At 43.3% G+C, this 16,518-nt stretch overlaps 1 protein-coding gene across 5 annotated transcripts in view; it reads left to right on the top strand.

Annotated features, from left to right (window-relative positions):
* MEGF11 (multiple EGF like domains 11) overlaps positions 1–16,518 on the top strand; it is a 454,207-nt gene that overhangs the window by 271,948 nt on the left and 165,741 nt on the right. For all 5 annotated transcript variants that reach the window (XM_075858312.1, XM_075858313.1, XM_075858314.1 and 2 more), the window contains exons 9-10: positions 1,660–1,872; positions 3,125–3,299. In XM_075858312.1, coding sequence (XP_075714427.1) covers positions 1,660–1,872; positions 3,125–3,299 — 388 coding nt within the window. The remainder of the gene's footprint in view (positions 1–1,659; positions 1,873–3,124; positions 3,300–16,518) is intronic.

Raw genomic sequence — 16,518 nt, 5'->3', positions numbered from 1 at the left:
TTGATTCAGATGTTCACACCGTCTTATGAGTAATTGATGTTATGTATGAAGGCACATGCACACATGTTTTATTATCCTCGCCATCAACTTTATTATTTTAAGGTGTGGTCATTAATTGATGTTAACTTGTGTGTATTTAAATAGTTCTTCGCATTTGTGATATAACTGCTGTATTGATGCAATGACATCAAATGAAGTGAGCATAGCCTAGCTAGGCTTAAAATAAAGCTGTCCATACACAACCCATTTTTGTATTCTAATAGGATGATCAGTCTATTAGTCTGTGTCTCAAACTCGGCCGGGTAAAAGTTGATGAGACGTGTCCATACATGGACTGTGACTTCCGGGGCTCCTCCAGCGGAGGAATCCTCTGTTCGAGCGTCGGCAACTCTCTAGCTGGGGATTCCACACCTAGAGGGAGCCCCAATGAAGCTAACTACATTGAGGTGGGGGGGGGGGTGTAGCGAAACGGTGGGGAGTGTGGGGCGCTATCTACAGTGGGGTGGCTCTATCTACAGGGGGCTGTGTGGCCATTGCTCACCTACCACCAACGATCTAGCAGCATGGGGAAGAGACTGCGCTACTTCATGATGTCACGAAGGAGTCCTTGCACGCTCCTCCTTCGGCTTTCTCTCTCCTCTCCTGAGGGAGCTTCAGTGCCCCACGGGCCGCAGATGACAGTCTCAGGGGCCGCATGCAGCCTGTGGGCCGCGTGTTTGAGATCCCTGGTGTAGAGTAATGAGCAATATATAGGTCAACCACTTTTATAAATGAGACCTTTATAAAGGGCATCAGCAACAGACACAATACTGAGTGACTGAGATTTTCTCCATAAAATCTGAGACTATAAATGTATCTGACAGCTTTGGGGTTTCCGGGTTCAATCTTAAAGGCTTACCAGGCATCCTTGTTTAGCCGGGGCTACACCTAGACCTTTTTTAGTGCTACTATAGATTTTAACTCTTGAGTGACAGCTGCAGCCCACAAGATTGCATGTAACTCAATTTACTCATTTGGACTTTGGCTGTAGCTCAATAGTTAAAATCAATCAGTAGCGCTACATAAAGTCTAGGTGTAGCCCTGGCCTAACGGTCAAAACTCATCGGAGCAGATTCATCAAAGTTCTTTAGTCCAGGGCTACACTGAGACTTTTTGTAGCGCTATTTATTGCCTTTAACTCTTGAATGACAGCTGCAGTCCAAGATTGCATGCAACTCAATGTATTCTCTTGGACTTCAGCTGTAGCTCAATAGTTAAAATCAATCGGTAGTACTACAGAGCCTAGGTGAAGGCCTTGGCATCAGTCATTACAGCTTTTAAACATGGAAATATCCTTGTCAACCACTCAATTTTTCTAGTTACAGTTTTGTAGATTAGGCCATGGAAATGTTTTCTCCCAAAAATGTCATTGTTTTCAAAATCTGACCAACTATGCCATAACCTTTTCAATTTTTATATGTTTTCTGGTTTGTTTGTTTTTATGATCTGAACATATTGAGTAAAAGTATTTTATATATAAAATGCAGAATATTAAACAATGGGCTTTATATCTATATGGGATTCAACCAGACAGCCTAACTGTTGATGAATATGCATTATTAAAAAACACTGGCAACTATGAGGTCTGATGTCATTTTTATTAATTTCCATAATCTACAGATGCCAAGAGGAATGCCCCGTTGGTACCTATGGTTACCAGTGTGCTGAAAGATGTGACTGCCAAAATGGAGCCAAGTGTTACCACATCAATGGTGCCTGTTTGTGTGAACCAGGCTTTAAAGGCATCCTCTGTGAGGAGCGTGTGTGTGCCGAGGGACTGTATGGACTCAAGTGTAACAAGAATTGCCCGTGTAACCTGACCAACACCCGTGGGTATGTATGCTTTAATCTGCAGAGGATAGGATTCTCCTTTTGCTCATGGAACAACTGTATGCTATAATTAAATTCTTTATGCTAATGTCCCAGGTGAAAACATTTGATATTGGACTGACTGATTCTCAGATCTATTAAGAAAACAGAGGTGCTGTTGTGGTTGTAATAACAACTACACTGGATGTCACCCAGATATGGTTAATAAATGGCGAGTATAATTTTTAACAAGATTACAAGAGAGGACAACCCATGGTGAGAAAATTGATAATGGTCTCACCGGTAATATTTTTGATCTTCAACTCACGGATTATGATTCTAACTTGTGAAAGTAGTAGTGAAGTCATTGATAGTGGTGTAGCTGATCTGATGTTGAGCTGATGGGACTGGTGATACCATTTGCTAATTATTACTGAGACATTGTAATAAGCCATTCCTGCAAGAAAAGTATATAGCAAATTTACCAGTGAAACCATTGACGAGTGAACTTACTGGTGCAGCCATTTGATATTGAACTCCCTCCATGATTCAGACTTGGGTCACTAATGCCATCATCCTGTCCCTGACAGCCACAACCACAGGTGCTGGTTACTTACCACTTGTCCTTCTCAATGTGATAACACCAATCTCCACAGTATCCGTTATGGTCACCTGCCAACCATGTCGTCTGCGTCCAAGCAACAACCCAAACCTTTTTAGTCCACTGCTTTGTAAACAAGAAATAATTCATTAACGACTCTAAAGGTGTATCTAATGAATAATTATAATTGGCAATGCCGGTTTTTAAGCTTATTGGTAAATTGAGTTTACTGGTGAAAGTAAATTTTTTATCTGATTTCTGCCAGCAGGAATGGTAAATGTGAATCTACTACACTCACTTATTAACGTGTTTTCATCATTCCTGTGAATTATCACTCACTTTGTTTTTTTAGGTAAATTTGTGTCTCCCATATAAGCAGGACAAGTTAGGAGCCTGCAGATTTTCTTAATTTTCTTAGTTCTCTCATTTTATGGCTCAGCTCCTGTTTGCAAAATAATCCCTCACTTTATCTATACATTTAAATAATAGATTTTTTTCCCCTGAGGAGCTGGGTTACAGCAGATGAATGAATTGCTGGGTTACTGCGGGTGAATGAATTGCAGAGAGTAGGGTCCCAGCCTTGCCGGCCGTTGACACCACGATGTATTGTTTTAATTAGTTCTCCCGTGCACCCCACAGCTCCATGCTGACAAGTCTCTTTCTCTTCTCTCTCAGCTGCCACCCACTGTCTGGGGAGTGCACCTGCAGGGCAGGTTGGAGTGGCTTGTACTGTGAAGAACCCTGCCGCCCCGGCTTTTACGGGGAAGGTTGCCAACAGCTGTGTGCCTGTTACAATGGGGCTGACTGTGATGGTATGACAGGAAGATGCCTTTGTGCTCCAGGATACACAGTAAGACAGATCTATGGGTCACTTTTTATTTGTTTGTTCCTTCTATATTCCTTGGCATAATAAACCGGATCATTTAAGCACATCTGAGATCCCAGTTTTTTGCATCTTTTCGTCACGGTCTATTATGCGCATATAACATTCAAATATAATGACAGGTTTTCTTAAGCATGGAAAATAGTACATTATGTTCCCATTGTATTGTATATATTGCAGCTTATTATAGCCATAGAAGCAGTATTCTCTAAACTGGGCAGACAAAATCTTTCTTCATAAGATTTTATCTGATATTTTCAGATTATTACAAATTTCTGTAATGCTCAGGGTTTTCTTTTTTCTATTGTTTGTGCATAGTATTTTGTCGCTTGTATACTTGTTATAAGAAAGACAATTTTAGGAGGATTTATTTGACTTTGAGCTGAATTTCCATATTTATATAGCTAGCTTATTTTCTTACATCTTTATCCTGCAGGTTTCATTCAGGAGATAAGAGGTTTGATAATTAACCTATGCAGGCTTTGTAATTTTGTAATCCATGGGTCTCCTGGGGAGGGTTTAAATTGGTGAGATTGGGGCTTGAAATCTCTAATTATACGCCCCTGATGGTAAACTTTGACAAATTTACCCCCAGCAGAGTCCTTTTCAGAAGCGTAAACTACTGTGATGTATTACATTGCAGACCATGCAGTGATATTGTAGAAGATTGGTTGAATCCAAGATGTCTTGGAATGAAACAAATAATGCATTGTGTGCATGGAAGAAAAAACATTGTCCTTTTATAGAGGAATATAAGAATAGCTCATGGCCCTAGTTGCCATCTCATGCCTGGCACTGGTTAATTGAATTTTAGATTGCAAGCTCTGGTATTTGTTTTTCTTCTGCACTTTTGAAAATAAATGAGCCTTCAGAGTCTATGTTCCCCCCATGACTGCGGCCTCATTAGTTCTTGTAAAGAGTCTGCCCCCCTCCTCTTAAATCTTAACAAGTCCGAAGTGCAGGACACTCATGTTTATTTGCTAAGCTCAGCTGCTGGCTCAGAAAATGCTGCAACTGCAGAAAAATATACAGATCGGCCCACGGAGTTCAAATGCCACCGTGCTACGAGAGTCTCATGAGCAGAGACTGGCTGTACTGGCCTCAGCCTTCACAAATATTCACTATCCTACCATCTGCCAGAACAGCTATTCACAAACACATAGATGCGATGGGCTAATCTGCTGCCTCATATTGCTATTATTTGCGAGATGTCATTGTCATCTAAATTTGATTCTTGCACATCTGCGCTGTGTCAAGGTAGTCACAGGGGTGCTACTTTACTGGCTATAATATTTAATTGTAATGCTCTATTGTGCCAGTGTAGCATACTGGTATAATAATATGATTGTTACATGCAATCACTCTGTAAGACAAGATCCATCTCTATTTAGAAGGTGATTCACATCTTTTGTAGGACCCATACTGTCACTTCTCAGGCTGTTGAAATGTAGGTCTGATCCCCATGTGTTCTGTAAGAACGAATTTTACAATTATTGTTGGAATGGTTCAACTGATGTGTGATTTGCATAAGTAATACAGGGATAATTTACTCCTGGGCTGTGGCAGGGACCTTGCAATGATAATAATGATGTCACTTTATTTTCTCTTTGACCAGATTTGTACACTAAACTAAAAAGAATGAGTCATTCAACCTGCCAGATTCGCCAATTTGCAAACCTATAGAATACAATGGGTGAATTGATTTGCAGATAATTTGTTTAGATTCCTTGAAAGAAAATCACTAACACATCAAATCAATTTGCCCAATGTATCCTTAAAGCAAGAGGGTCACAAATTAATGTATAAATCAACGAAAAACAAATTGGGTGTTTCGATTTGCTTGCTTATTTAGTTTCTATCATGCTAGTCAAATACAGATTGTTCCGGTTGCTTGACCTGAGTGACTGAATCTTTTCCCTGATGTCCTGAGCAGAGTTATCAGTGTGGTCAACCATGGTGCATCCCCAAGATAGTCTGGTGAAATTTTCAGTGAGCATTTAAGGGTTGGAGGGTTTGAGAGTGTTGAATGGAATAAGGGGGTGAGTTCTAGAACGTAGGGGAGGCAAGCGAGAGAGAGGGTTTTGTATTCATGATACAATTATTCAATCATATCAATATATTTGTGGATATCTCTTTACTCTGGTGCCCAATATGCCTGACTCTCCGAAGTCTATTGACTATTTCATTGACTATAGTGTTCTGCGGTTGCTGATTCCTAGCCCCTCATCTCATTTGCATTACCGGTAGTGCGCACTCCTCCTTATCTGTCCTGTTTTGTGACATGTTCTCTGGCTCAGCATTGACCGTTGCTTGACTGTCCCCAGAATTCGTCCTATACTTCTAGCTACCACTGACTGCATACTCTGTGCTGCACTGCTCCTCTGCTTACCTTTACCCTCTCTCCCTGTCCCCTTTTCCCTGCCAATCTCTAATACTCTGTGCTCATCGCATTCACCTCCTTATAAATGAACTGCTTCATCTGATTCCCGTCAGTGTGCCTGTGGCCTTTACCCGGCCCTAATCAATGTCCCTTCACCTCGTTAATGATGCTTTTATCTCCTTGATTTATTTCCAATAGGTCGCGTGTACGGTTGCCTGCTAATCCCAGTGACCTGTCACTCACTGTCCTTCCTGACCAGCAGGAGCTTGGCAGCTACTTCACATTCTTATTGAAACTTAAATTCTTCCTAATTAGAATTGGGCAAAGGCCATGAGATGTCCCAGTTACAGCTGTCCAACCACTCCCAGTGAGCCGCTTGACTGTGCGTCTTGTGGCTTGTTGAGTTCTGTACACTTGTATGGCACTAACCTCATCTAGCTACGTGAAGGTGCCCAAGCCTAATTAGAAAGACTGAGACAACATTAGGCCTTGTTCACACACAGGAGTCAGATTGGGAATCCCCCAAAAAAATTGCAGCACAAACGACATATTTGACATACCTTCTTTTGCTCCAATAGTGCAGTAAGGTGTTTCTTTGTGCATGTTTTTTTCAAAGAAACTGTTAAAACGGTCTTTTATTGAAAATCGGCCGTATGGTTTTTACATGTATTTTAAAGGGGTTATGTGGGGACCAAAAAGTATTAGCAGTGTACTCACTGCAGTATGTGAGTACACTCACTAATATACATTCCGATCCCCCGTCGCGCTGATTATGAGATTGAAATAGATTTTTACAGTGCTGTCGGGGGACCGGGAGTCTAGTGGCACATTCTTCCTTCATGATGACACAACGCTTCGTGATGTGACCGGCCCTGCTGTACTCTATTTAATTGTTGTAGCAGTAGTACAGCGATTACATAGAGTATAGCAGGGCCGGTCACATGATGACGAGTCGTGTCGTCATGAAGGAAGACTGCGCCACTAGACTTCCATGCCCCCGCCAGCACTGTAAAAATCTATTAAAATCTCATAATCAGTGCGACGGGGGACCGGAATGTATATTAGCGAGTGTACTCACATACTGGAGTGAGTACACTGCTAATACTTTTCGGTCCCCACATAACCCCTTTAATTTATTGTGTATTTTTTATTTATAGTTAAAGAGGTCCTGTCAGATCTTATGACATGTCTGTTTTAGTAAATACTTGTATTCTTCATGAAATACTAATTATGGAGCATCTTTTCTTAGAACTCTGAGTTATGGCTTTACTCTGTAATTCCCCCTAGAAATGTATGTAAAAATTGACAAATGGGTATTACCCTACATAGTCTGACACATCCAATCAGTGCAGAAAGAAAGCAATTTCACTGCAATTTGTATTATTATTTTTTTCTGTCAGTAAAACTAGTGAATGCGCATTCGGATCTTCCTGTTTTGGGCAGAGGCTATATTTTCCTACTGTGAGTGCTCCAGTCCTGATTTACAGGATCATGTGTTTAAGACAGGACAGGTCCTCCAGAGCAAGAGACGCTCTTTGTAACTGCTCTCCACTCTAGCGAAGAGATAAAGATCCTGAACATGTGACACCCCCTCTATTAACTCATAATTCCTTAATAGAGTATATGAAAGTGGATTTTTTAAACTGGACAACCCCTTTATGGTCTCTATGTGGAGGGATAAGCAGCTGTCAGACACTTCTGGCGCTGTGCATCCCCGGAAAAAATGATGAGAGTATAAAAATCTGACATAACCGATCTTTTTTTGTCTCGAGCATAGCTGCCAGGGCCCATAACTAATGTGACTGTCCATAAATGATGAAATCTGATGACAAAACAAGGCTTCTTTTACACTGGCGTTACTATCCGTTTACCTCTCTTCTGTCAGAGGAAGAGAGGATCGATACATTAAACGGAAAGCAACTGTTCTGTTAGAATTACCATTGATTTCAATGGTAATTCTTTTGTATCAGTTTATTTACGTCCGTTAGGTTTCCGGTTTTTTGAACGGAAACAAAAGTTCGGCAGACTGCACTTTTGTTTCCGTTCAAAAAAACGGAAAACCTAGCGAACGGAAACAAACGGAAAGCAACTGATACAAAAGAATTACCATTGAAATCAATGGAAATTCTAACTGAACCGTTGCTTTCCGTTTAATGTATCGATCCTCTCTTCCTCTGACGGAACAGAGGTAAACTGATAGTAACGGTAGTGTGAACTTAGGCTTAGTCGACTTCGCTATTGATTCCGTCAAAACGACGGAACCCTTACACAACTGAGAAAAACGGACACCATTGGCACCGGATCCGTCACCAATGACATTAATGGTGATGGAAACGGAAACCTATGATTTCCGTTTGTGTCTGTCAAAAGCTCAGACGGAACGTCGGAACAGAGCCCTAGCGCATATGTGAACGAAGCCTTAGCCTAATGTGTATGAGCAGCTTAAATATGGAATTTTACCTTTAAAATCAATGTTTGACATCTTAATATCATCAATGCTGAAATTCATTGCTTGCCTTTAGCAATCCAAACATGCCTGGGGCAACTTAAATGTGAACAGTGCCCATCCAATACTGTACTGCTTGTATACTTCCCTCCTCACATTAATACACAAAACAATGGAAGTAATTGATAAAGATTGGCGTTTCATATGCCAGTCTTAATAGTATGAAAAGTTGGAGTAAACTGCAACACATTTATTAACAAGCAAAAGCTTCTTAATAAATTTGTCGCATCTTAGGGCCCAGCCGTGCACCACAATTGTGCTATTCATTCCTCCCACAAAATAAAAAAACAACATACTCGCTTTACCGCTCCTCTTCTCCACTCCAGGTCCCTCATCATTCCAGCTTGGCTTGTACAAGGTCCCGACACCGAGCAGCATCAGACATTATATGCCCAGCGTCAGTATGTTGTATGAGACGTGCTAGAATTATAAGGGAGTTGGAAAGGAGAACAGAAGTGCTAATGTATTTAATTTTTTTTTTTTAATTATTACATTTTTCTATTTAGCTGTACAATGGGGGGGGGGGGTGGGCAAGGTAGGGGCCCAGCACAGGCCTCTACATTGCTATGCCCCATAAAGTGAACTCTACGGCAGCAAGGACCTGGCCTAGATTTCCACTATAATTTATGCCAGTTTTTCGGCATAAATTATAATAAATTTGTCGGACAACTGCGACCCCGCCTCCTTTCCCGAGCCACGCCCTCTTCCCACCAGACTTTTGGGCCCTTTTGCGACTTGTCTATGCTAGAAAACTACCATAGAAAAGTTGATAAATTACCCCCTTTGTAAGATATTTTCCAATGATCTCAGATCAGTAGATAGATATGGTAATCCTTTAATTTCAACTTGACTGATTGTTTGTCACCAGGGCCGATTCTAGCTTTTCTGCTGCATAAGGCGAAAATTTAAATGGCGCCCCCAGATCTTGATTGACATCTCCCTGGCTGTTCTACATCACTAGCAGCCTCCACCAACTCTTGCGGATACGCCGTTGGCCTTGTAATCCCCTGGCATGCACGGTGCAGCGACGAAGCTGGGCAGAGTACACCTCGCTGCATGGTGCGTGCCCATGGAGTACAAGGCAATGGCGCATTCCGGAAAGTTGGAGGAGACTGGGAAGTGATGTAGAACAACCAGGAAGTTGTTAATCAAGCATGGAAAGGTGGGTTTGGAGGCAGGACTATGTTGCTCTTCAGGATAGAGGCACCGCCCAATGTCCCGTTAAAGAATAATTAGCATGTAGTTTGTCGCTGTTTTAAAAGCTGATTTTATAGATTTTGCTGCATCTAAAAAAAAACATACAGGGGAATGTTTGGAAATATGGTCAGGTCATGTATTAGCGAATGGTGACAGTCCAAGGGGTTAAAACTACCTGACAGGTTCCCATTCAATAGACCATGAATTGCAACAATTCCATCTGCCCTGTAAATTTGTTATTGTAAATATAACCAAGCTCATACATATATACAACACAAGAACCAAGTTCGGTGCATAAATACAGCACCAGAACCAAGCTCAGTACATATATGCAACACCAGAACAAAGCTCAGTGCATATATACAGCACCAGAACCAAGCTCAGTGTATAAATACAGCACCAGAACAAAGCTCAGTGTATAAATACAACACCAGAACCAAGTTAATTACATAAATTCAGCACCAGAACTAAGCTCTGTACATAAATACAGCACCAGAACAAAGCTCATTACATAAATACTGTATCAGAACATGTATACATCACCTAAACCAAGCTCTTTGCCTCAATAGTGTACCAGAACCAAGCTCAGTACATATATACAGTACCAACACAAAGCTCAGTATATGAATACAGCACCAGAACAAAGCTCACTACATATATACAGCACCAGGACCAAGCTCAGTACATAAATACAGCACCAGAACAAAGCTCAGTACATAAATACAGCACCAGCACAAATACAACTCTGTACAGAGATCATTTGCAAATTTAGTGCAACCCCTGCCATATAGGTCTGTACGGCGTAAAACTACAGCTCCCAGCATGGCCGAACAATGGTTCGGATATTTTGGGAGTCATACCACCCATCATCTCACTGCAGATTATACAAAAACTACTATATTGATTAGAGGCATAATAAACATTTATATTGAGTGACTCACAGGTGCTGTCTTCTCAGATTCTAGTCGTCCTTTCTTTTCTTCTCCATCCGGTCCAGACCTCTATGGTCACTTGTCACGGCCCATTTCTGCAGTTTACCGCTCAGGTGTCTTCAGCTTCTCACTTTTCAAACATTTCCGCACCTATAAACAAAGATAAAATTCTCATGGTACCATACACTACGACGCTAATAATCAGTCTGTGATTATAATAGCAGCATACACTGTCCCACACACAGTGCCCCTATATATAGTGCCCGTTATAGAGTCCCCTGTAGATAGTGCCCCTCATAGAGCCCCCTATAGATAATGCTCCTCATAAAGCCCCTGTAGATAGTGCCCCCCTGTAGGCAGTGCCCCCATACATAGTGCCCTCTATAGAGCCCCCTATAGATAGTGCCCCCTATAGAGCCCCCTGTAGATAGTGCCCCACATAGAGCCTGCTGTAGATTGTGCCCCCCATAGAGACCCCTGTAGATAGTGCCCCCCTGGAGATAGTGCCCTACATAGATCCCCCGGTAGATAGTGGCCCCCGTAGATCCCCTAATAGAAAGTGCCCCACATACAGTCGCATGTAGATAGTGCCCCACATATAGCCCCCTGTAGATAGAGACTCCCCTGTAGATAGTCACTCACACTGTTAACTGGAAAAAAACAAAACTTTACATAGTCACCTGATCCGGTTCCCGCGCCACCCTCTAGGAGGCCTGGTCTCTACTGACCAAGCCTGTTGGAGCTGACCAATGCAAGCAGCGCGATGACGTCATCACGCCGCTTGTGTCATTGACAGGCGCTGAGTTGTATTGCAAAGAGCAAATGTTCCTTGCCCTGCCAGCACTAGCCATCCATGTAATTGTATTTGTGTCCTATAGACGCAGATACAATTATAGTGCAGGAGGGGGTGGCTGCAGTTAGTTTCATTGGCAGCAGGCCGCCGCCTGAGGCGAGACACTCACCTCGCCTCATGGACGGTGTGGCCCTGTTCGTCACTTGTTTTTTTTCCATGGACGGTGCAGCCCTGTTCCACATCACTTACAGTCTCCTCCAACTTTCTCGGATCCGCCATCGCTTTGTACTCCATGGGCACGCACTATGCATCGAGGTGTACTCTGCCTGGCTTCATCGGTGCACCGTGTATACTAGGGGACTACAAGGCAACGGCGCATCCGCAAGAGTTGGAGGATGCTGCTAGTGATGTAGAACAGCCAGGGGGATGTCAATCAAGATCTGGGGGGGGCGCCATTTAAATTTTCACCTCAGACAGCAGAAAAGCTAGAATCTGCCCTGGTGACGAACAATCAGTCAAGTTGAAATGAAAGGATGGCCATATCTATCTACTGATCTGAGATGCAAGATTTAATCTTGTAACGGCTCTGTGTCTTCACTTGTTTGTGCAATAAAAGAATGACTTTAGCGGTATGGCCGATTTCCCATTTATGTGCTCAATGACAGCCTCCCCAGGCTGGCAAACAGAAATTTACCGACAAGCTGGTATGTTTTTTTTACCGATTCAGAAGATTTTGGTAATTGAGAAATCCTGATGTATCATTTTTACACACACGTAACCCTTATAAAATGCGATTTTTGTAAGGTAAAATATATTGTGTGTGCCTAGCCCTAAGGCCTGATTTACACGAGCGTGTGCGTTTTGCGTGCGCAAAAGGCACTTAACAGCTGCGTGTGTCATCAGTGTATGATGCGCGGCTGCGAGATTTTCTCGCAGCCGCCATCATTATGACACTCTGTTTGGATGTTTGTAAACAGAAAAGCACGTGGTGCTTTTCTGTTTACATTCAGAGTTTGACAGCTGTTGCGCGAACCACGCAGTTCGCACGGAAGTGCTTCCGTGCGGCATGCGTGGTTTTCACGCACCCATTGACTTCAATGGGTGCATGATGTGCGAACAGTGCACAAAGAAAGGACATGTCGTGAGTTTTACGCAACGCACTCGCGCTGCGCAAAATTCACGCACTGTCTGCACTGCCCCATAGCCTAATATAGGTGCGTACGACAAGCGTGAAAAGCACGCGCGTCGCACGCGCGTATATTACGCTCTCGTAAATGATGCCTAAGTGTAATAACATTCGATTACAGCCTGTCTAAATATGCAATATAATTTGGTATATGTAATCATTATAGCCAAAATTAGGGTGACAATACAGGGGCAGGCGTCTTCTAGTGAATGATGTCTAAATGTGAACCCATCCTTGAACCAACCAAACACACACCAGCCAACACAATATCGCATGAGAAAAATAAAGGATCGACATTACTGCATTGAAGTTTCCCAAAAGGAGCTACAGGTTTTAGAGAGACTTGCTGGAATTATGAGAGACTTCGAATTATGTAAGATATTTTTACAGTGTCGCGCTTTACATTCTGAAACATGTCAAAAACAACTTCATATTTTAGAGATGTGAAAGGAAATATTCTCACTGTCTTCCATGCCTCTTTTTTTATACAGATAACTGTTCAGCTGTCAATAGGTACCTGGAAGTAAAGATCTTTATATTATAAACAAAAGACAGAAGAGACACAGATTATGCCACTCATGCATCTCTGTGCTCTATTAAAAAGAGCGATTTAAAAAAATTATCTCTCTTACATTTAAGAGCTACAGTAAAAAAAAACAAAAAAAAGTACATTTTACATTATAGTTTATATACGGTACTTTCAACTTGCGTGATGTGACACATTAGGGCAAATTTATTAATACTGGTGTACCACTGAGTTGTACGCCAGTATGTGATGTGAATGTGCACGCTACTGAGCTACGTTTTTCTGCCCTAATGTAGCTCACTTTTTTAATAAGTCGCACTGCATGACTATAAAGCTAACAGTTTTTGTTGTAAATTGGGTTTGGGGCTTTGTAAATCTGGTGTTCAACCTGAACGCCATTATTTTTCATGCAATTGCACCAGAACACATTGATAAATATGCTTCATAATACCCTCATACATCCAAAACAGCTTTGACCAGTTGAGGCATGGACTCCACAAGACCTCTTCAGTTGTCCTGGGGTATCTGGCACCAAGATGTTAGCAGCAGAGCCTGTAAGCAGCAAGTCCTGTAAGTTGTGAGGTGGGGCCTCCGTAGATTGGACTTGTTTTTCCAGCACATACCGCATGAGCTCGATCAGATTGGAATACAGGAAATTTGGAGGCCAAGTCAACACATTGATCTCTTTGTCATGTTCCTCAAACCCTTCCTGAACAATTTTTGCATGGTGGCAGGGTGCATTATCCTGCTGACAGAAGCCACTACCATTAGGGAATCAGCAGTGAAGGGGTGTACTTTGTCTGAAACAGTGTATAAGTAGGTGGTACGTGTCAAAGTAACATACACATGAATGCCAGGACCCAAGGTTTCCTAGCAGAACATTGCCCAGAGCATAACACTGCAGCCGGCTTTCCTTCTTACTTTAGTGTATCCTGCTGCCACCTCTCCCCCAGGTAAGCTACACACCCAGGAATCGACATGATGAAAAAGAAAATGTAATTCATCAGACCAGGTCAGTTCTCCATGTTCCAGTTCTGATGCTCATGTGCCTATTGTAGGTGCTTCCAGGGGTGGAAAAGAGACGCAGCCCCAAATGTAGCAAGCTGCGATGCACAATATTCTGACACATTTCTATCATAGTATCACAGCCTGGCCAGACGGAGCTAGCTCCCGCCCTCGGTCTATTTATACCTTCATTTCCTGCTCTTCCTTTGCCTGTGATTCTGTCTGGTTTCCTGGCTCTGCTGTTTCTGCTAGTACTATTGACCTCTGCTTCAAATTGACCGTGGCTTTACTGACTACTCTCCTGCTCTGCGTTTGGTACCTCGTACACTCCTGGTTTGACTCGGCTCGTTCACTACTCTTGTTGCTCACGGTGTTGCCGTGGGCAACTGCCCCATTTCCCTTAGCTTCTGTGTACCCTTGTCTGTTTATCTGTCATACACTTATTGAGCGTAGGGACTGTCGCCCAGTTGTACGCCGTCGCCTAGGACGGGCCGTGCAAGTACGCAGGAACTGAGTGGCGGGTAGATTAGGGCTCACCTGTCTCTCTCCTTACCCCGACATTACATAATCACAGGCCCATATACCTTTTCTACCCTGGTTCCTACACAACCATGGACCCCCTTGAGACCCTGGCTCAGCAAATGCAGGGTCTCTCCCTACAGGTCCAAGCCCTGGACCGGAGGTGCAAACAGCGTGATGTTAACCAGGTAGTGCCCTCCACCTCACCTCTTGAACCCCACCTCAAGTTGCCTGACCGGTTCTCAGGGGACCGGAAGACTTTTTTCTCCTTTCGGGAGAGTTGTAGGCTCTATTTCCGATTAAGACCCCACTCCTCAGGTTCTGAGAGCCAGCCAGTGGGTATAATTATGTCCCGGCTCCAGGACGGCCCCAAGAATGGGCCATCTCCTTGGCTCCTGACGCCCCTGAACTTTCCTCTGTTGACCTTTTTTTTTCTGCTCTCGGGCTCATCTATGACGAAACTGACAAGACTGCCTTTGCCGAGAGTCAGCTGGTGACCTTACGTCCGGGTAAGAGACCCGTTAAGGAGTACTGTTCTGACTTTAGGAAGTGGTGCGTAGCTTCTTGGTGGAATGACCCTGCCTTGAGGTGCCAGTTTAGATTGGGTCTGTCGAACGCCCTGAAAGACCTATTAGTTAGCTATCCCTCTTCTGACTCTCTAGATCAGGTTATGGCTTTAGCGATTCGTCTTGACCGACATCTCATGGAACGACGACTTGAACGTTTTTGTGCCTTCTCCTCTGTCTCTCCCATGATGGCTCCTGAGGCTCCGTTCTTCCACGGGAATCTCGGATGAACCAATGCAATTCGGGGCCTCCGTGTCTCGCCAACAACGTAGAGAGCTCCGCAGGAAGAATGGTCTCTGTTTCTACTGTGGGGAGGACAAGCATCAAGTGAACAACTGTCTAAGACGTAAGAATAAGCAGCCGGAAAACTTCCGCGCCTAAGTGAACATCGGGGACGTCGCTTGGGCGCATAGGTATTTCCCGTAAATATGAAACCTAATAAGATCTTGCTTCCCTTTCAGGTCTCTTTTGAGGGTAGGTCTGCCATCGGCAGTGCCTTCGTGGATTCAGGGTCTTCTGCTAATATTATGTCTGTGGAATTTGCTATGTCTCTAGCTATGCCATTGATTGATTTGCCTAAACCTGTCCCGGTAGTGGGTATCGACTCCACACCACTTTCTAATGGTTATTTTACGCAGCATACCCCTGTTTTTGAACTCTTTGTTGGCTCCATTCATTTGGACCAGTGCTCTGTACTGGTGATGCAGAGATTATCCTACGATTTGGTTTAGGCCTTCCCTGGTTGCAGATGCATAATCCCACGTTTAACTGGAATACTGGGGATCTTACCAAATGGGGTAATGAATGCATGACGTCCTGTTTTTCTGTTAATTTTATTTCTCTCCCTGAGGAGGTGAACACTCTACTTGAGTTTATTCAGGGCTTTGCTGATGTTTTTTTCTAAAAAGGCCTCCGAAGTGTTACCTCCTAATAGAGAATACGATTGCGCAATCGATTTGGTACCAGGAGCTAAGCTCCCTAAGGGTAGGATTTTTAATCTCTCTTGTCCCGAACGTGAAGCCATGAGAGAGTATATCCAGGAGTGCCTGGCCAAGGGTTACATTCGCCCCTCTACTTCTCCGGTAGGTGCTGGCTTCTTCTTCGTAGGGAAGAAGGATGGTGGTCTTAGGCCGTGCTTCGATTACCAAAACTTGAATAAGGTCACTGTAAGGAACCAGTATCCCCTTCCTTTGATTCCTGATCTCTTCAATCAGGTTCAGGGGGCCCAATGGTTCTCTAAGTTTGATCTTTGGGGGGCTTATAACCTTATCCGAATCAGAGAAGGGGATGAGTGGAAGACTGCGTTTAACACGCCCGAAGGTCATTTCGAATACCTCGTCATGCCCTTTGGGTTGTGTAATGCTCCCGCGGTCTTCCAGAATTTCATAAATGAGCTTTTAAGAGACTACCTGGGGGTATTTCTTGTAGTGTACCTTGATGACATACTTGTGTTTTCCAAGGACTGGTCCTCCCACATTGAGCATGTCAGGAAGGTGCTCCAGGCCCTTCGGGAAAACAAACTCTTTGCTAAATCCGAAAAATGTGTGTTTGGGGTGCAGGAGATACAATTTTTGGA

The sequence above is a fragment of the Rhinoderma darwinii genome, chromosome 3 (assembly GCF_050947455.1).
Source record: "Rhinoderma darwinii isolate aRhiDar2 chromosome 3, aRhiDar2.hap1, whole genome shotgun sequence".
NCBI lineage: Eukaryota > Metazoa > Chordata > Amphibia > Anura > Rhinodermatidae > Rhinoderma > Rhinoderma darwinii.
Note: the sequence above shows the minus strand (reverse complement) of the source record. Positions and strands in the feature narration are given on the sequence as shown.